This window comes from Crocuta crocuta, unplaced genomic scaffold (assembly GCF_008692635.1).
Source record: "Crocuta crocuta isolate KB4526 unplaced genomic scaffold, BGI_CrCroc_1.0 scaffold152, whole genome shotgun sequence".
Taxonomy (NCBI): Eukaryota; Metazoa; Chordata; class Mammalia; order Carnivora; family Hyaenidae; genus Crocuta; species Crocuta crocuta.
In genome coordinates, this window is record NW_027528798.1 from 5983829 (window position 1) to 6004009 (window position 20181).

Here is a 20181-nt window from a genome sequence, read left to right on the forward strand (position 1 = left end):
AGCCGCGGCCGCGCGGGCCCCGCCAGCTGCGCGGGCTCCACCGGGGCCGCCACAGTCCGTAGCGCCGGGTCCCCGACCTGACACACGCGCGGGTACGGCGGCTCGGGCGCTCCCCGCACCAGACGCCGCACGTAGCGCCAGTACGACCGCTGNTAGGGGTCCGCACCGGGCACCTCGGCCTGCGGCGGCTCGGTCCAGTCAGCCTGCTCCTGCGCACCCTCGGGGAAAGCCGCAGCGACCGGCTCGACGCCTGCCTCCTCTGCCTCCTCGGTGGGGAGTTCTGGGGCTGGAGCTGGGAGCTCGGGCACCAGCTCCTTTTCGTCTAGACACAGGACCAGCTCTCTCTTCGGCAGGATGAAGGCGAGAGGCTCCTGGACGACGTCGATGTTCACGTGGCCAAGGTTTCCGTACTTGGAGAGCTGGGTGGGGGGGATGCCTGACTCAGAAAGTAGGGAAAGTGAAATAGAAAAAACGTTCAATAAATTTAAATATTGATGTCACAGGGGAAAAAACACTTCGAGGGCGTCACAAACACAATTTCCATACTTCAATACAGTAAAAGTCATCTTTGTGATATGGGACAGGAAACTACTGTGAAGAGAGACTTCGATAGTAATCTGCAACAGCACAGTGTAGGGTGGATGGAAGAGAACCTCAGAAGGCACTAGCTTCCTTGAGGAAGGAAAAGGCCGGGGGGTGAGGGGGGGAGTGGCCAACAGCTACTCGGCTCCTATGATCACCGGCCCACTGCCCCGGGGAAGTTCTGTCTCCCCCATGACGCACCCCCAGCACAGAGAGGGTGGGCACAGGCCAGTGAAGACAAATTGGGAAAAATCTTTTTAAGGCACTTTCTCTGGACGTTTTATAAATAGAATCATACTATGTGGTTCTTTTCTGACTTCTTCCACTTAACCAGATAAACACATATGATATGATTCCATTTATACGAAATGTCCAGAAAAGGCAAATCTGCATCAGAAAGCAGATTAGTGGTTGCCAGGGGCTAAAGGTGGGATTGGGAATGACTGCATTGGGCATGAGGGATCTTTTTGGGGTGATAGGAACGTCCTAAAATCGGATAGTGAGAATGGTTCTACGTGTCTGTCTTTTTACTAAAAAACATCAAATTTTACAAATGGGTGAATTATTTGGTATGTGAATTATATCAGTAGAGTACCATAGTTTCTTAAACTCTTTTTCCTCCTTTGTCTTACCTAAGGTCTGTGCTATCTGAGCTGGTGGAAACAGGACTTGGAGACAGCGATTTAAATATGGAACGAGGTCTTCCAGGAAGACAGTGCAGAACTGGACAAAGAGTTCTTGCTCCCCGTTGCTGAAAGCAGCCTCTTCTGCACGATGGAAGGCCAGGATTATATTGGTTACCTAGGGGACAAGGCATAAAGAAAGTAGCTCCAAACAGTACATTATATTACTGTCTTGTTTAAATTCAGAATTGTGGTCACTCTTCACTGTTCTGTCACTTCACTGATCTATTTCTGACCCAGCTTGTTTCATTACCGGCACAGGTTCCAGTTCCAGTGGAAGAGCATCAAGAGGTTCTTGACTCCTACAGGAGATGGACCAGAACCATACTGGATTCAGGAAAGTGAAGCAAAACTATAAAAGACTTTTACTGAGTAAGGCCTTTGAGGTTCCAGGAGGCTAGACCGCCAGAAAATTGGGAAACAAGACAGACCTGGAAAATAAGTTCCACATACAAATAACAGAGCAACCTAGCTGACGTCATAGACGGGTGTCCTGGTGACAGGGTTAAGAACACAGAGCCTCAGGGGATGCTACACTTTCCTGTTCAAGTCCTAGCTGTGTCACTTTTTGGTTTTGTGACTTGCAAGTGATTAAACACTTCATGCCCCCTGTTCCTCAGTTTCCTTACCTGCAAAGTAGGGCCTGCAATAGGACCTACCTCTTAGGGTTGTGACGATCAAGTCTTAAGAAGTATAAAGTATGATGAACACTACCTGGCATCGAGTAAGTTCTATATAGACATTAGCAGATAACTATTACCTGAATTTCACTGACAAAAAAGTTTCAATGCTCATGCTTTCTTGCTCTTACAGGAGGATAATAACGGTAAGAATTTTTTTTTTTGAGTACCACAAGTGGGAAAGTTTATTAAAATGAAAAGTATACTCTCGAAGATATGAGAGCAGGCAAGCATGAGAGAGAGGGAGCTGGGCCCAGAATGATTTAAAAAAATTTTTTTTTTCCGGGGCGGCTGGGTGGCTTAGTCGGTTAAGTGTCCGACTTTCGCTTAGGTCATGACCTCGCGGTTTGTGGGTTCGAGCCCCGCGTCAGGCTCTGTGCTGACTGCCAGCTCAGAGCCTGGAGCCTGTTTCGGAATCTGTGTCTCCCTCTCTCACTGACCCTCCCCTGCTCATGCTGTCTCTCTCTCTCCTAGAAATAAATAAAAATATTAAAAAAATTTTTTTCCCCCACATTTACTTACTTTTGAGAGACAAAGAGCGTGAGCAGGGGAGGGGCAGAGAGAGAGGGACATAGAATCCAAAGCAGGCTCCAGGCTCTGAGCTGTCAGCACAGAGCCTGACGTGGGGCTCGAACTCACGGACCTCGGATCATGACCGGAGCTGAGGTCAGATGCTTAACTGACTGAGCCATCCAGGCGCCCTGGCCCAGAAAGATTTTATATAATCATGTCACAACTGCCACTTGGCTGACAGCAATTATATGATGCCATAAGTTTTAAGAAGCACCTCAATATCTAAACGTTTAAATATGTAAAAAAACGCATAGGATATGATTGGTGCTAGTATTTCTTGTGTTCTGTAGCATTAAGATGGCTCTTAGGAATCCCACCTCCTGGTGTCCACTCCTTTGTGTAATCCCTTTCCTTTGACTGCAGGCAGAATGTGTGTCTTGTTTGTAACCAATATAATATGGCAATATGAATGATGTAATTAAAGCCCCTATCAGCTGACTTTGAATTACTCAAGGGATATCCTGGGTGGGCCTGACTTAATCAGATGAATCTTTTAAAACAGGGTTGAGGACTTTCCTAACAGAAGAGACTCATGCAGGAAAGATGCTCTTCCACTGGCCTTGAAGAATCAGAAAGCCCCACTGTGAACAGGCTTATGGAGTGAGGTGGCTTCTAGGAGCTGAGGGCCTTAGACCTATAACTACAAAGAACAGAAATCTGCCAACATGAAGGAGACTGAAAGGGGATGTCAAGCTTTAGATGAGACCGCAGCCTGGCCAATAACTTGACTGCAACCTTGTGAGAGATCCTAAGCAGAGGACCCAGGACTCCCAATCTACAGAGAGTGGGAGGTGATACACGTATGTTGTTTTAGGCTGCTGTGTTTAGGGGAGTTTGTTATGCAACAGCAGAAAACAACTACAGCATTACTGAATCATTATTACAGGTGAGCCACTTCATGAATTGTTCTAGGTCCCATGAAGAGGGGCACTAACTAGAGCTTCTCAATCAGAAAAACCTCTAAAACTCCACCACAGCTAAGTCTGCAACCACTTAGCACATGGACTGGTTTATAATTTACAAATGTCTGGCCACCTGTTACCAAAGAAAGCCCCAGTAGAGAGCCAAGAGTATGTGCTCACCTTGGCAAGGGCATCCTCCAGGGCTCCAGTCACATCCTGTGCCAGGGCCACAGGGCAGCAGAGGCGCAGATCATTGAAGGCAACCAGAATGTTGTTGAGGAAGCAAGCAAGGGGTGGGAAATCTAAGAGCACCATGGGTGGTTGCAGGGTCCCTGGCTGAGTGACTGGCACAGCAGCAGGCAGGTTACTGCTGCCCAGGATGGCTGGAGCAGAGATGAGGGTGTAGGAATTCATTTCATCCTGGAACTTCTCCACTGCTTCCTGAGTTGCTTTCTGAAAAGTGCTGATGGCCACCTGCTGGAAAATAGGAGCCAACTGGCCCCGGAAATCAGCCCCCACCCGGCTGAAGGACAGCCCAAAGTACATGCACTGACCCAGCAGAGAGTCTAGGCGGCCGCCTATCCCCCGGTTAAGGTTGGTCTCCAGCACCTGCAGGAATTGTGAGACTTTCTGTAGCACCCAGCCATGGAAGATGGCACTCTCGTTCACAGTGTGCCCACCCATAGCTACCGGCAACAATGAATCCTCATCTGAGAATATGGCACGGTACTGGGTGATGATATCAAACAGATGGACACGGCAGGCCTCGATGGTTTTTGTGATGTGGAAATAGGGATCATCACTGGGGATGGCAGTCAAGATGGAACGGAGCCAAGCATCTCGGGCCTGAAGAAACTTCACCCTCAGCTCTGCCTCAGTGAAGACATCCATGCGCCGCAGGAAGCCAATGACACGGAGGCAGGCGGGGAGTTGGATATTGGTCCTTAGTTGCTGGATCAGCTGGCTCAGCATCAGCTGCATGGACTGGCGCACTTCGTTCACAATGCCCTGACAATAAAGGGGGTCAGTCGTACCACAATGAAAAGAGCCTTTCTGGAACCCATTCCACTACCCTTGAATGTTACAGACCAATGTGCCACTGCTTTCCTGACGTAGGAAGATCTCCCGAAGCTGATGTGTGCAGGGTTGCCAACAAAGATCTGGTTCACTGTGGCCTACAGGCCCTGTGTGGTTCTCCTGCCACACCCACTCCCTAATACTGCCTCCTTGCTTGCTGCATCCAGCCACACTGTGTTTGTAATTTTTTCACCCTTTGTATTTCTTTTTTTTTTTTAAGGTTTATTTTTGAGACAGAGAGAAACAGAGCATGAGCTGGGGAGGGGCAGAGAGAGAGGGAGACACAGAATCTGAAACAGGCTCCAGGCTCTGAGCTGTCAGCACAAAGCCCGATGCGGGGCTCAAACCCACGAACCGCAAGATCATGACCTGAGCCGAAGTCTGACGCTTAACCCACTAAGCCACCCAGGCGCCCCCCCCGTCTTTTATTTCTTAAACACTCATAACTTGTTCCCAACTGAGCCTGCTATACTTATTCTTTCCGCTTTCTGGTTTGCGCCTTCCCCACATCTTCCTGTGGCCAGCTCCATCTCATCATCTGGGTCTCAGCTTAAATATTATTTCTCCAACAGAGCCTTTCCTGATGACTCTACCTAGGGCACCTGACTCTAGTCTCCTCTACCCATTCCCTGGTTTATTTTCTTCATTTACCACTATCTGAAAGGATCATTTATTTATTTACCAACTATCAGCTTACATTCATGAAAGCCAGTGCCTTATGTGCTTTGTCTCATTTCTCCCCAGCACCAAGATTAGTGCCTGACATGTAATTAGTATTTATAAGGTGAATGAATGAATATTTTATGTTCAAGCCTGCCTGACTGGCAGAAACTGATGTGAAACCTGCAGTTTTCCTAAGGTGTCTGCCTAAAGGTTCAGCGAGGACCACAGAATTACTGATTACACGAACTTCAGTTTGAGACCTTTTGGGGCAGTTTGGCTACCTGGATGACAGGGATGGAGGAGTATTTCCTCTCCAGTCGGTGTACATAGGCTGCTAGCTCCAGGGCCTCTTCATAGTAGCTGTTCCGGACACAAGTGTCCATGAGCTGGGGGATCTCCAGGATTTCCAGGATTTCCGTGTGCCGGTTTAGAGTCAGTGTGTTCATCCGGCGGTTGGAGCTGATCTCTTCAGCCTCTTTCACAAAGTTTCTGGTAACAAACAGGAAAACATCGGTCACTCACTGCTCCACACCCCAAACTCCACTACCTTTACCAAGCATTTACTACAAACTGGGCACTGAGCTGGATGGTTTGTGACTTAATCTTCACACCAAAGGTGAAAGGCAGAATGAGGGTAATAGACTGAGGATCTAGAGAAGCAATATATGGCTTAACCAGAAGGGATTTTTTTGGGTAAATTTTGCCTCCAAATAGAAGGATTTCCTTGTCAGCCTTCTATCCATTAAAAGTTTTGGACGGTTTCAGTTGTGTGAGTGTGGACTGTTGCTGACAACCCCAGAGTGTTCACTCTGTCACACCCAGTGGTAAGTGCTTGGCATGGATTCTCTTTATTTAGTACAACAGTCCTGTCTGGGAGGGATTTAGCAGCTGACTTCGAAACTTACTAGCTGTGCCCACTGAACAATCACTAAGCTCCCTGTCTCAATTTGCTCAAACATAAAATGCGAATAACAGTACCTAACCTCGAAAGCTGCTGTGAAGTTTAAATGGACTTTTAAGATGCTCAAAGGAGAGCCTAACGCATGGTAAGTGCTATGTAGGATTAGGTATTTCTATCATAAACGTCAGCAGTTACAGTTGCTAAAAGCCCCTTTAGTGCCGGGCCCGCCGCACCTGCAGCTCTGCTGGAAGCTGGGCAAGCGGTCGAGCAGGCTGCCGAGCGACGCCTCCACGTCGCCAAAGAGGCGGTGAATTCGCTCCGTGCACTCGGCGCCGCGGATGAAGGTCTTATAGTTGGCGAAGGCCAAGTCGCGCGTCTGCTGCAGCAGCTGCGCTCGCTCCTCCGCCAAGCGCTCGGGCTCGCGCCTCAGCCGCTCCAGCCCGGAGCCGCTCAACTCCCGGAGGTAGCGGCCCACGTCGGGCCGCTCCCGCCACTGGGCCTCGGGGAAGCGGTCCCGGAACAGCGATGCCAGGAGCCCTTCATCCTCCACTTCCCCGAGAGCCGCCGCAGTGGCGGTCGCTGTGGCCGAGGCCGACGCGGTGGCGGTGGTTGACGAAGCGATGGTCTCCGTCGCCGCCATCTTCGGGCAACAGCGTCACTTCACCTCCCGCCCAGGGAGGGCGCTGGCTCGGAATCTAGGACCGGAAGCCGCGGGGGCACTCTTCCCATCTCTATGGCTTCGTGTCCGTCCGGCTTTCTTTCTCCGACGGTCCTCCAGGCTACGGGGCGCTAGCGTGGGGAACAAATTGAATGCGGCTAGAGAGGCAGGCTTTGGGGTTGCCAGGGAGCGGCTGACGGCTGACTTCCGTTTCCGGCCGCCGAGGCACGCGGATTTGGTGTTGCAACTCAGCGGGAAAATGCGGCCTTTGACTGAAGAAGAGACCCGCGTAATGTTTGAGAAGATAGCGAAATAGTAAGAGCGCGCCCGGGGGAAGGGGAAAGGTGTTTGTGGCAGGGAAGGGCGTGGGTGGAGTGGGGGCGCGGCGCTGGGAGTCTGTTGGGGCGCTGTCTCCAGTTCTCTTTTTGCCTTCAGCATCGGGGAGAACCTTCAGCTGCTGGTCGACAGGCCCGACGGCACCTACTGTTTCAGGCTGCACAACGACCGGGTGTACTACGTGAGGTGAGGCGGTGTCGGGTGGACGGCAGTGGACCGGAGGGAGGACTGGGTCCCACCAGCTTCCCCCATCTGACACCTTCTTCCTTACCTTTTCAGTGAGAAGATCCTGAAGTTGGCCGCCAACATCTCTGGGGACAAGCTGGTGTCTCTGGGGACCTGCTTCGGAAAATTCACCAAGACTCACAAGTTCCGGTTGCACATCACAGCTCTGGATTACCTTGCACCCTATGCCAAGGTTTGTGGGGGGCGGGGTGGTATTCAGTCGGCCACTGGGTATGAAGAAAGTCAAAGACGAGGGCCACGTCAGAAAGCAGATGATTGGGTAGCTTCTCTGCCTCGGAGACCCTGACAGTGCTTGGGTCAGTACTAGCACACAGAGGTATTTGTAGGACTTGCTGCTTGGCCACGGTTCGGGTTCTGGCATAGAAATGCTGTGTAGCCGCATAGTCGTGGTAAAGTTCCGCGAAGTAAAAAAGCTTCTGCAGACCCCACTCAAAAAAAGCCAGTAGGTGGCTTTGGTGGGGAGCATAGTGAGATCCAGAAAGAGTTCTTAAACTATCCGTGAGAGAGACTATAGAGTCAAGTAAAGAACCTCCTGAGAGTTCTTGTTCAGAGAATGAACTATTTGAGATAACTATCCAGTCTTTCTCTTTTCCTTAAAATGCTTTCAGGAAATTAATCACATGGGGGCACCTGGGTGGCTCAGTTGAGTGTCCAACTCTTGATATTGGCCCAGGTCATAACCTTGCAGTTGTGAAATCAGCCCTCAGTTGGGCATTGCCCTGAGCGTGGAGCCTGCTTGAGATTCTCTCTGTGCCCCTCCCCCACTTGTGCCCATGCTCAGGCTCTCTCTCGAAATGAATTTTTTCTTTTAAAAGACAAAAATCTCTTAGTAGAAGAAATTAATCACATATCCAACAGCTGGCTAATCTATGGGATATAATTATTAGCATTTTAATGTCTCTTGGATTTAATTTTGTTTTTTTTTTTTATAGTATAAAGTGTGGATAAAGCCTGGAGCAGAGCAGTCCTTTCTGTATGGGAACCATGTGTTGAAATCTGGCCTGGGTCGAATCACTGAAAATACCTGTCAGTACCAGGGAGTGGTGGTGTACTCCATGGCAGACGTCCCTCTGGTGAGTAGAGATGGTAGCTTTTACAAAAATCAGGTATCTTTTTTAATCAAGAAGGATGTATTTTCTATCTGTGCGCTTCAGAGACTAAATTCTCAGCACCTTTTGAATTTCTCAAAGATAAGAATTGTATTTTTTTCATCTTCGTTATTTCCACCTCTCGATGCATGCCTGTTGAATGACTTGAGTGAATCAGTGTCTCTTCTTTTGAATCCCAGGGTTTTGGGGTGGCAGCAAAGTCTACACAAGACTGCAGGAAAGTAGACCCCATGGCGATTGTGGTATTTCATCAAGCAGACATTGGGGAATATGTGCGGCATGAAGAGACATTGACTTAAAACGAAATCATCGCAAGGACTTATGGCTGTGTGGAAGGGCCTAGCTTTGTTTCCTGTGTCTGTGTAGGCTCCATCATCATGTTGAATTTTGTCAACACTGACTTCTTCAGGGACTTCTTAGTTAAATATTCTCTCTATTGCGATCGAATGCAGGCTGGATTCTTACGTGGAAATGGTTCAAAAATGGCATTTCAGATTTGTGTTTGTGACTAAATAGAATGCTGTGTTTTATATTCGAATCAGAGGGCTTCTTGTCTTGAGTAACAGGTTCTAAGTCGTTGGAACTGAGGACAAGAATAGCTAGCTTCTTGTTATCTGTGATAACACTGTTTTCAAATTCATGCTAAGAACACAAAGGATTTTTTTCATTATTTATATGATGAAAGATATTGCCATTGTAGGATAGTAGGCCATGTATGGGATTTTATGAATGAGATTTGGATAAAATAATAAGAGTGATTTGTCCTGCCAGTTTTCTATACAGTAGGTGTTGTGTGGTATGGAAGAAAACCTGGGATCCAAACCCCGATTCTGACACCTGCCAGCTGTATGGCCTTAGAAGAGTCATTAAACTTTAATAAGCTTAATTTTCTTCTTCTGCTTCAAAAAACGGCTTTAACCATCTACCTAAAAAGGGTTTTTAGAATTAGAAATCGTGTCTGTAAAGCACTTAGCCCAGTGCCTGGCAAATGATAGCTGTTAAATATATGGTAAGAATTATTTTTATATTGCATATATTGGGTATTTCTATCACTAAGGATAGGATCTTATATCTTATAATATCTTTGTTCTTGATCTTTCTTTTTCTTAGATGGTATGATCCCAGGCCAGTGTTATTTTCATCACGTTGATTTCTTAAAACATGATTTCCCATACAAGCCTTTACTTAATTGGACTAGACAGAAAACACTAATCAGAGACCTTGATATAATTGAGCTCTTCCATCGAATGTCCCCATGCCTCCTAAAATTATTTTTGGAATTATTAAAAAAATTTTTTTAGTAAAAAAATTCCACTGTTTTTAAAAACTGTTTTAAATATGCTTTTCTTTTTTTTCTGCTTATTTTAAATTCCAAAGATAACATCTCTCAAAATAAAAAAATTCTCAACTGCAAAAAAGCATTCTGCCAATTCCTGTTTTTGTATGCAACATATAAAACTGAGCTATGTATGTTTTTGTCCCATTTTTTTTCAACTCTTCTCCCTCCCATGGTTCTCAACCCTCTAGATAAACTTAGAGTTAAGGGACTCTTGTTGATGTGCTCTATGATGAACACTTTTTTGATGGTAGCATTTAGTACACACTTTCATAAAAGCCAGTATCAATACTTACATATTTTTATTATTTTATTGTCATTTGGAGGCAATAGGAAAGGAGAGCAATAGACTAAAATGTCTTAACAAGATAAGTTGATTTTTTCCAATAACTTTACAAAGCTTGTGAACCAGAAGAAAAGGACTAGAGTGTTTGTAGTCATTTTGGCTTAGCATCTTGGCTTTTTCGTGTCTGTAATCTTTGGGACATTGAAGAGACGCTTCAAGAAATACAGCTGCAGGATTCCAGAAAGAACAATAACAAAGCTCTGGGCCGTCGACCACCAGTTCACGTAGTTATAGTTTGATTGGAGAAGGAAAAGATCAGCCGTTTTCCTCATGCGGGCAAAGTTGTAATATCGCCACATGTGAAAGATATTGTTCTGCACCTTCCGTGTACTTTCCTGTGGGACAGAAAATAAAAGTAAATAGCCCTCCCTGCCTCCCATCTAGTCACACCGGGGTGCTCATAAGCACTAACCTAAGTCGTTTTGAAGCTGAGTAACTTACTCCTATAATTTTATGATACGTATAGTAAGTTGGTTATTGTAATTGTTAGTAAAGCTGGTTTTGCTCTCTGAAAAAATCGCCTGGACTTTAGTTTAAAAAGACATAATTTTTTTTTTTTAATATTTTTATTTATTTTTTTATTTCTAGGAGAGAGAGAGAGAGACAGCGTGAGCAGGGGAGGGTCAGAGAGAGAGGGAGACACAGACTCTGAAATAGGCTCCAGGCTCTGAGCTGGCAGTCAGCACAGAGCCCGACGCGGGGCTCGAACCCACAAACCGCGAGATCATGACCTAAGCGAAAGTCGGACACCCAACTGACTAAGCCACCCAGGCGCCCCAAAAGACATAATTTTTATAATGAAAAACTTCAGTGCTAAAACAAGAAACTCTTTAGATTTAGACATGTACTCAATACATCACTGCCCTTCTGGGTGATGTTTTCTGTTCTTTGTAGATGGTAGAAGACAGGGGCCTGCCCGCAAACCTTCTTTTTTTTTAGTACTTATTTATTTGAGTAATCTCTTCACCCAACCTGGGGCTCAAACTCGTGACCCTGAAATCAAGTCACATGCTGTACTGACTCAGCCAGCCAGGTGCCCCTGCAAACTTTTTATTAAAGGACCAAATAGTAAATAGTTTAGACTTTGCAGGTGATAACAGTTTCTGTTGCAACTACAAAACTTTGGTCTTGTTAGCACAAAAGCTGCCATATGTAATTATCAAACAAGCATAGCTGTGTTTCAGTGAAACTTCATTTACAGAAACAGGCAGTGGGATTTTGTGTATTGAAAAATACTATCAAGAAAGTGAAAAGACATCCCACAGAGTAGGGAAAACGTCTGCAAATCATTTATTTGATAAGGAACTTCTATCCAGAACATCTAAAAAATTTACAACTCAACCATAAAAAGCCAGCCCAATTTTATTTATTTAAAAATTTTTAATGTTTTATTTATTTCTGAGAGACAGCATGAGCAGGGGAGGGTCAGAGAGAGAGGGAGACACAGAATCTGAAGACAGGCTCCAGGCTCTGAGCTAGCTATCAGCACAGAGCCCGATGTGGGGCTGGAACCCACGAACCATGAGATCATGACCTGAGCCGAAGTCGGACACTCAACCAACTGAGCCACCCAGGTGCCCCATGACAGCCCAATTTTAAAACGGGCAAAGGATTTGAATAGACAGTTCTCTCCATAGAAGATACACAGATGGCCAAAAAACATGAAAAGATGCTCAATGTCATTAGTCGTTAGGGATACATTAACTCAAAACTGCAAGATACAACTTCATACCCGCTAGGATAGCTATAATAAAAGACACAGTAACCTGTTGGCAAGGAAGTGGAGAAATTGAAACTGTCAGATATTGCTGGTGGGAGTGTAAGATGGTTTATGTATTAGAAAATAATTACTCATAAAATTAAACGAGTTACCATATGATCCACCAGAGTATCCTACTAATTGGTATACAGTAATGAAAACATGTTCACACAAAAATATCATGCCAATGCTCATACCTGCACTATTCCTAATAGCCAAAAAATGGATGACCCAAATGTCATCAGCTGATGAGTAGATAAGAAACTGTGATATATTCATATAAGAGAATATTCATCCATAAAAAGAAATAAAGTATTAATACATGCTATAATGTGGATGACTCTTGAAAACATGTTAAGTGAAAGAAGTCAGAAACAAAAGGCCACATTGTATGATTATACTCCTGTGAAGTGCACAGAATAGGTAGATTTAAAGAAACAAAGATGATGAGTGAGTGAGTGCCCAGGACTAGGGGAGAGGAGCATGGGGAAGGAGGAGGGAGTAATGGGTATGGCGTTCTTTTTTGGGGTGATGAAACTGTTGTAGATGCTTGCAATAGTTGTATGACCTTGGGAATGTACTCAAAACCACAGAATTGTACATTTTAAAGTAATGAACTCTATCTAAAATTTAAAAAATGAGCGCCCAGGTGCCTTATTCAGTTATGTGTCCAGCTCTTGGTTTTGGCTCAGGTCACGGGTTCGTGGGATGACAACGCAGAGCCTGGTTGGGATTCCCTCTCAAAAACAGAAACAAAACCAAAAACCACCCTTTAAAAAAAGAAACAGGCAGTGGGGCAGATTTGGCCTGTGCGCCATAGTTTGCCAACTCTGTTATAAAACCAGTGAGAAATTTTAAGAGCTCTAAGTCAAACATTGAAGGTTGCAAATTCTCTTGCCTGTTTGGTTTCTCCCCAAATGAGCCCTCACTCAGATGATATTACTGATTTCCAAGGATGTTTTCACAGACGTTTCTCCCACAAAACAGTTACCTCAATCGCATCCAGAGTATCATTCAGTTGTTTTCTTTCATTCTTCTGTTTGTGGTCCATCTCAGGCCCCTCATAGAAGACTCCAAAATTGAGGTAAACTTGCACAGAACCAAAGTGATTTTGCTGATTTTTTAGACAAAGCTGATAAAAACCTGTAGGAATCCATAGATCATTACCAAGTCCTGGTCTCCATCCTCTGTTGAACTCCCACCCTCTAAATTTAACTAGAGATACCGGTGTACCAGTTAAATGTGCTACCTAATACCTTCTTTTTCCTTAGGAAGTACAAAGATAGAATTTTTAAGGTGGAAGACCTTACATGATCTTCCATGAAACTTAAGTATCAGTTAGAATGTGTTTTGCCAAGTATTAGTAACTTAGTTCTATAAAACAGTAAATTTATAAGTAAATCTATTAAGTAACTTAGTCCCATACTAGATAGGAAACCAAGTGTTCTCCTTTGTCACCTGTGTTTCCCACATCTCTTACTGACGCTCTTCTGTGCAACAAAATGAGTTGAAATTAAGAGCATGGTTTTTGCCTTCTTGTACACCATAACTGGGGGATACCGTCTTGAACTTGAAACTAGAGAAAAAAATTGATGCGTTATGAATGAACGAAACTATTCTGCTGGATGGAGTAACTTCTGCAAGGTGGTTTGTGCAGGAGCTAATGGTTTGGGGTATGTACTAGTGCTGGTTCTCAACTGGGATCACCTCCCTGTGTGTGTGGGAGCCAGGAGGAGCGGGATTAGAAACGTGTGGCACTGTATTTGATTGTTCTGATGACTGGAAGGCACTGCTGGTACATAGGGGCCAAAGATGCCAACCACCATATAGTGCTGAATATCGTGTGCTACGTGGTGAATGGCTGTTTTATGCCCTGATTGAGAAACACTGGTATTTTTCTGTACACCTGACTAGGAGAGAAGGCAGTTAAAACCAACAGGTGGTGTCCAGGGTGGGAATAGGCTCAATCTGGCTGTAGCAATTTTCTGGTGACTGGAGAAGTGCTTTGTTGTGGTATGTGGATATTTTCATGGCCATGCATTTCCTTTTGTTCTGAGTCTGCTATTTTGTAACTGGATCAAGTATTCTGGTGACTGGAAAGAAATGTTATCTTGTAATAAATTTATTAATTGGAATTCTGTATTATAAATGGGTATCTCTGTTTTGGTCACTTTCCCATAATCTGATCAGTTGGAGATGAGGAGATAAAATTGAGCTTCTGGACCTTAGAGTTACAGTAATTAGTCACCTGGAGAGACCCTGCCCTGAATCTGACAGTGGACTGACTGCCTGCTGCTTAATGCCCTCCGCCACAGGCAGCCTCCAGGAAAGATTTGATTTTGGTGTCAAAGGCTGGTTTTTGGTGTTGAAAGCTGGGTTTTTCCCCCCTACTGTTTGATCATCCCTGTGTGAAAAAGCCAGGGCTTTTATGTCTCAGGTTCTTAAATAATTTCAGGGGTGCCTGGGTGGCTCAGTCAGTTGAGCATCCAGCTCTTGGTTTCAGCTCAGGTCATGATCTCACAGGTTCATGAGATCGAGCCCCACATTGGGCTCCACACCAACAGTGTGGAGCCTGCTTGGTATTCTCTTTCTGTCCCTCTCTCTCCCCCTCCTCTGCTAACATGCTCTCTCACCCTCTCTCAGGTAAACCGAGAAAGTAATTTCAGTACTTCATTATTTACCCAATTTCGAAGAAACAGTAGCTGTGGTGAAAAAAACAGACCTGTCTCTTTGATAGAGAAGTTAATCTGGCCCCGAACATCCACAGAGGAGTCTATAAGGAAACCCTGTGGGGTATGTGCTGTGGCAGCAACATGCCGGTCATGTGACATTCCCAGTGTCCTCTGCACCTGCCAAGACACATTAAAGAGGGAGTAAAGCCCCTACTACATCACCAAGCTAGCTAAGTGGTAAGATTGGCATTCACGATCATCAGCACAGTGGTTCTCAATCAGGGGTGGTACTGCCCAGTTCTCTCTGGGAATTTTCGGTGAGACAACAGTGGTGTTGCGGGGGTAGGAAGGGATGGCAATGCTGAACATCCTGCTACGTTAGAAACAGTACTGCAGGACACACAGCTGCCCAATATGCCAGTAGTACTCCAGTTAAGACATGTCTCAGACCATACATCACGTATCAACTGATATATATGTTTTTGGCTATGGAGTTCTTGACTAAACTTGCTTGCTTCTGACTTCCCTAGTGTCCCTGATTTGGGCTTTTTTTGCTGCTTGACAGCAAATAAATAAGGCATTCAGTAGGCACTTGTCCCCAAGCTGTGTCTTGATAAGCCCAGACCACTGTGAGCTGATTAGTAGCTACTGTTCTAAATTCAGAGATAAGAAAAGGCTGATAAGCTAATAAGCTTTGAGTTACAGTGGAATGGAAGGAGATCAATAGAGTCTATTACTATGTAAACAAAATTTAGAAAATTAACAGGTTTCCAAGATAAAGAACAAGGAAAGTGAACAGCCTCTGACTTTACTATTGAGTTCACCATCCTTGGGCAGTGTGGTGTAGACCACAGGAAGGATAAATGTACTTGGCCCATGAACAGGCAACTTTTAAACATTTACCTTCATAAAGAAACAGGACTGTCTGGCCAAATAGAGCAACCTTGAGTCAGTGATTCTGTCATTTGCCAGAATTACCCCTAAAAGCAAGAGAGTAAATATTGGCTCCCCTAGTCCTATAAACTGAAGCATCTTTCTTTGAAATGTCAGGGTCTGTTGCGAAAGTTTATGTGAGTTTTCATTTTACTTTGTACCATATCCATATTGTTTTAATGGTTTAAAAAAATGGATTCTCTCCCCTCTCGTCTCCAAATCTGAGTTCATATATGTTTACCTCTCTGGGAAGAGGCAGCTTGTTTGTCCTTTGGCTTTGAGCAAACCTCCATTGCACCCATTTTGGTCGGTCAAGCCATATGTTTTAGTGATTATTCATCCATGGAGAGTGTCCATCCTAACTCCAGGTCCATTTCATTAACAGCATAAGAAAGACAACGAGAATCTTGTATTCAAGTAAAACCTGACCCACTTTACAAAAGGAAACAAACAAAAAAACAGGTCCCCAGTATGTCTAGAGGAGCCCGTGTACTCACCTCATAACTAAAATAGAGGTATCCAGTCTTGTAGGCAAATTGCCAGAAGCATTCTGTGCCTCCTGGAGGGATCATGACGGCAAAGTCAGATCGATCTGCTCCATGGAAGAGTGACTGGTCCCCAGAGCCACTGAAGGGTTCTGTCTTCTGGCTCCTAGCAGAGGTCACTAAGTTCAGAACCACCAGTCCAGCTCCAGAGAGCAAAGAGAACATGCTGCTTTCCAAAGACTCCTCTGTAGGTGAACTGCTCGCACAAGTCCAGCGAAACCAAGCAGTTTAGACACCTGCTAGGGTAATCATTAACTCACAAGTCACACTTAGGCCGATTTCGGGGCCACACATGGATATTCTATAATAGAACTGGCATGATACCCCATGCTTGGCTGAAAGGAAGAGGTTTTGTTTTTACCTCAAAAACTCAATTGGGGGGAGGGGCAGCACTTGGTGGCTCAGTTAAGCATCCGACTTCAGCTCAGGTTATGATCTCACCATTCGTGAGTTTGAGCCCTGTGTCGGGCTCTGTGCTGACAGCTCAGAGCCTAGAGCCTGCTTTAGATTCTGCCTCCCTCTCTCTCTGCACCTCTCCTGCTTGCACTCGGTCTCTCCCTCTCTCAAAGATAAACATTTAAAAAAAAAAAACTAAAAAACTCCATGGCTTACCAAACTTACTTCATAGCTGGTAGATAGATTCTGCTACTTCAGAAGAGGTATTTCTATCCTTCCTTTGGGCTATGGTTATTCATACCCCCTTCGTGGGGGTAAACGTTTGGTAAGTTTATTTACAGCCATCTGAATATACTGACAAAGTTTGGCTGGGGAGATTCTTTCTCTTATTCATACCTAATTGCTAAACGATACCTATTGCTCCAATAGGATATGTAGGGCAGACCTGTTTCACCGGAATTTGTTCTGCACATTGCTAGAGGTTGGAGAGTAAAAAGCACTTAATGGATAAAGTGAGCAAGAGGCAGTGGTCAGACCCCTCCAATGATAATCCTCATTCTCCCCCCCCCAATAGATTCATCTAAAACTATACAAAAACCCACTTAAAAGACTTTCTATTATTCAAACGCTTGCTCTTTCTTCTTTTATTCATGACTTCTTCAGGCCTCATAGCAGGAAAAAGGCTCGCTGAACATCCACTGGCTTCATGGCTGGCACTGAACTAAGAGAATTACTTCTTCCTATTTATTCTCACAACGGCCCTCCAAGAGAGGTACCATTACCTCCTGACTTCTAGATGAGGAAATGTTCATTCAGAGACTGCGGTGGCTGGCTCGCTTTCCCAGAAACACGGCTGGTGCAGCTGGGGCTTTGAGTGGGCCTTCCCCTCTTACCTACCAGGACAGTGTTTCTGTCAGTCTCTGAGTGCAGACGGTGTCTAATGTGTTTATTTCAGCCATAATCTTAAAAAAACAAAATAGCATTAGCACCTTGTAGCCAAGTATTGCTTCAGAGTTCACTGCATTGACTCCCAAGTGGTAATATCCTAAGTGTCACAAAGCTAATAAGCAAAGAACAGACTTCATAATAGTGTTCAGATCTAGCGAAGGCCATGTGACATCACCGTACTCTGCAGGCACGGTGGTTCTGCAGCAGTCTTGCTAAGGTGAAGGTGCGAGAGACTGGGATCCCTTCTTAGTGCAGTGCAACAGGCACCCTCACCCACATTCTGTCACTGCTCCAGTCCCAACACTACCCACGTCACGAGCAGGGACTTAGATTCAGCGAAAGAATCATCAGTTCATGGTACATTTCATAGTTCTATAGAAGCTGTAGGCATAGTTTTATGTCTATACCCATTTCAGTAATAATATCATAAAAACACCCCTGAAGTTATGTTAAAAAGTGTTAATGGCCTTAGGAATTTCTCAATTTGAGAGACACTGATAAGGATACTCTGCTTCCCTAAAAGTACCACAGTGTCACACTTCTACCTAGAGAGCATAGTCTAATAATGTGAGAGTGGAGAGAAAAGCTTCTGGATCCTAACCCTGTTTAGAGGAAGACCAAAATTAGCTACAACCAGATCGATGGGGATTTGGGTCTCACCTTTTCATTGTAGCTTCATTGGGGATTAACTGATAGAAAAACAGTGTACCAAATTCCAAAACATGTAAATAGACAAAAAGCTCTACAAAGTTTCTAAATTATAGGTACAGGATGAGTTTTAAAATTGTAGCATTTTTTTATACCTTGCCTTTTACTCACTCAAATGTGAGAAGGGGAATTTTGTCCCAAAATATGTTATATGAAGAAATGGACAAACTAAAAGGAAGTTTCCACATCTCTGTTTGACATGGCTTTCAAGGATTAAAACATCCAATACAGTTTGACATCAGCTTCTTAACATAGTCAACGTGGTTCAGTAAAGATTGTTCAACATGTTGCTACCTCCATCTGCTCATACATGCTGTGCTGGAATTAAATAGCTACTGAACATTTGAGAGAAGCAAGACTTTAATGAAGAGTGCTACAAGTTGTGGACAATAATTAGTTCTCATATTTAAAAAAAAGATTACAGAAAACACTTTACTGAAATTTTTTTCTCTCTCTCTCTTTTTTGCCAAAAAGACAGTTTTTAAGGGTGTCCGAGAGAGACAGCAAGCACAACACAGTACAAAAGGAGAAGGGAATGTTGAGTTTCAAAGCAAGACACTAACACAGCACAATTAGGGAATCAGGCGGAAGCAACCATTTCACAAAGAATGGAATTAGGCATTTATATTCAGTCAAGATTTTTTTTTAAGCTTTAAAAGTCCAGCATAAAGAAGGGAATTGGGCAGGGGGGATGGGGGAAAGGGCTAAGCTTATCTACAATCACCATTTTACCAAAAAACACACTGGTTCAACCACAGGAGAGATGGAGGTTAAACCTGCCTACCTAGCCGAGCAAATACTGAGGGCAAATGCCAAGGCTGTCAGGTCTCGATGTTGATGTTACAACTGGCTAAACAGTTTTTAAAGAGACGCTGATTCCACCAGGAGTGTCTCATCAACCTGGGTTCATGACAGATGAAGGTCCTTTGCATTTGCATCAGAAGGCCAAACCTTTACCTGGAACAAGTTCACTCCAAATGATGCTCACGTTGCTGGTTTTAACAGGTCAGAGTCATGACTGGCTCCTAACAGACTCCACCATTTCCTAGGAGAAGGTTCTACTGATTACCAGGGATTTAAATTCAAGCAAACCACTAAAGAAGGGAAATACTAATGATATTCTGGCACTGTACAAGCTATGTGCCTGTCATCTCTGCCAAGGACATGGGGTGGACTTGGCTGTTTCTCAGCTCCATGATCTTCAACAGCGATGAAGTAGAACTGGGACCTCCCCCATGTTGGAGGACGATGCCCAAAATTCTCATCCCAGCCCAGCTTCTGAAAGAAAAACAGACTATCAGGGGCTATTATTAGGAACCATGCTCCTGTGAATTCTGTGGAAATGAAAGCCTGTTTTTCAGTTCATGCCAAGTCTTTTCATGGTCCGCCAGCGATCCTTAATCATCACAGCTGTTCGGTTAACAAATGGATAATTTTTGGAAATGGCAGCCCAGTTTCCTTCCCCATATTTCTGCACTCCAGCCTTGACCCACTCGCTTTCTTCTACAGTCCACTTCTGCAAAAGAAAACCAAAATATTTATCACAACTTGGCTCTCCACTTACTCACATTTTCACACAATGAAGAGGTAAACTCAAGAATCCTAGTACAATAATCTGAACCCAGAAGAAGGGTTTATGTTTTTAAAACATGATATATAGATAAGCTAACACTGGGGAGCTTAAGACATTTAATAATTTTCCATGTCCTGCCATTTCATTCTCAACTAATAATCACTTCTGCATTAAAAACTCCAAATGTATGTTGTTCGTGGTCAGGAAAATTTATCAGGTTTCTATCCTCCTAGATTTTTCTTCCAGAGAATAAGTATTACTTTACCTTAGTTTGGATTATCGGAAAATTGCAAAAAGAGCTTTCTCCAGGTGCATGGGCACCCTATGCCGTGAGGTGTGCGTACTTTACCTTTGTTCCATCCACACAACCAGAAAAGGTCAGAAAAAGTAATTTTAAATTACCTGCTTTTTAAAAAATATTTTATTTATTTCTGAGAGAGAGAGAGAGACAGCATGAGCAAGGGAGGGTCAGAGAGAGGGAGACACAGAATCTGAAACAGGCTCCAGGCTCTGAGTTGGCTGTCTGCACAGAGCTCGACATGGGGCTCAAACCCA

The 20181-nt window shown here is 44.5% G+C and overlaps 4 protein-coding genes across 9 annotated transcripts in view; 1 reads left to right on the forward strand and 3 right to left on the reverse strand.

The window, feature by feature from the left end:
* Positions 1 to 6701, reverse strand: part of COG8 (component of oligomeric golgi complex 8) — an 8318-nt gene extending 1617 nt beyond the window's left edge. For 2 of the 3 annotated variants that reach the window (XM_077755668.1, XM_077755670.1), the window contains exons 1-5: positions 6295 to 6701; positions 5442 to 5649; positions 3601 to 4428; positions 1215 to 1383; positions 167 to 436 (exon numbers count right to left, since the gene is read on the reverse strand). In XM_077755668.1, coding sequence (XP_077611794.1) covers positions 167 to 436; positions 1215 to 1383; positions 3601 to 4428; positions 5442 to 5649; positions 6295 to 6701 — 1882 coding nt within the window. The remainder of the gene's footprint in view (positions 1 to 166; positions 437 to 1214; positions 1384 to 3600; positions 4429 to 5441; positions 5650 to 6294) is intronic. The other variant, XM_077755669.1, reaches the window with a different exon arrangement.
* NIP7 (nucleolar pre-rRNA processing protein NIP7) overlaps positions 6682 to 20181 on the forward strand; it is a 19139-nt gene continuing 5639 nt past the window's right edge. The window contains exons 1-5 of one of the 4 annotated variants that reach the window (XM_077755674.1): positions 6682 to 7034; positions 7155 to 7241; positions 7335 to 7473; positions 8234 to 8374; positions 17061 to 17346. In XM_077755674.1, the coding sequence (XP_077611800.1) occupies positions 6682 to 7034; positions 7155 to 7241; positions 7335 to 7473; positions 8234 to 8374; positions 17061 to 17069 (729 nt within the window). In that variant the 3' untranslated portion in view covers positions 17070 to 17346. Of the gene's footprint in view, positions 7035 to 7154; positions 7242 to 7334; positions 7474 to 8233; positions 8375 to 8589; positions 10079 to 17060; positions 17347 to 20181 lie in introns of those variants that run through there. The other 3 variants (XM_077755671.1, XM_077755673.1, XM_077755672.1) reach the window with 3 other exon arrangements.
* On the reverse strand, positions 10184 to 16574 carry TMED6 (transmembrane p24 trafficking protein 6). Its single transcript, XM_077755675.1, has 4 exons — positions 15954 to 16574; positions 14574 to 14700; positions 12843 to 12994; positions 10184 to 10427 (listed from the first exon to the last, which is right to left on the reverse strand). The coding sequence occupies exons 1-4, from the start codon at positions 16164 to 16166 to the stop codon at positions 10194 to 10196; spliced, it is 726 nt and encodes a 241-aa protein (XP_077611801.1). The 5' UTR covers positions 16167 to 16574; the 3' UTR covers positions 10184 to 10193.
* The window catches only part of TERF2 (telomeric repeat binding factor 2), a 25851-nt gene continuing 24065 nt past the window's right edge, over positions 18396 to 20181 (reverse strand). Inside the window, exon 11 of the mRNA XM_077755676.1 lies at positions 18396 to 19569. Within this exon, the coding sequence (XP_077611802.1) occupies positions 19411 to 19569 (159 nt within the window). The 3' untranslated portion in view covers positions 18396 to 19410. The remainder of the gene's footprint in view (positions 19570 to 20181) is intronic.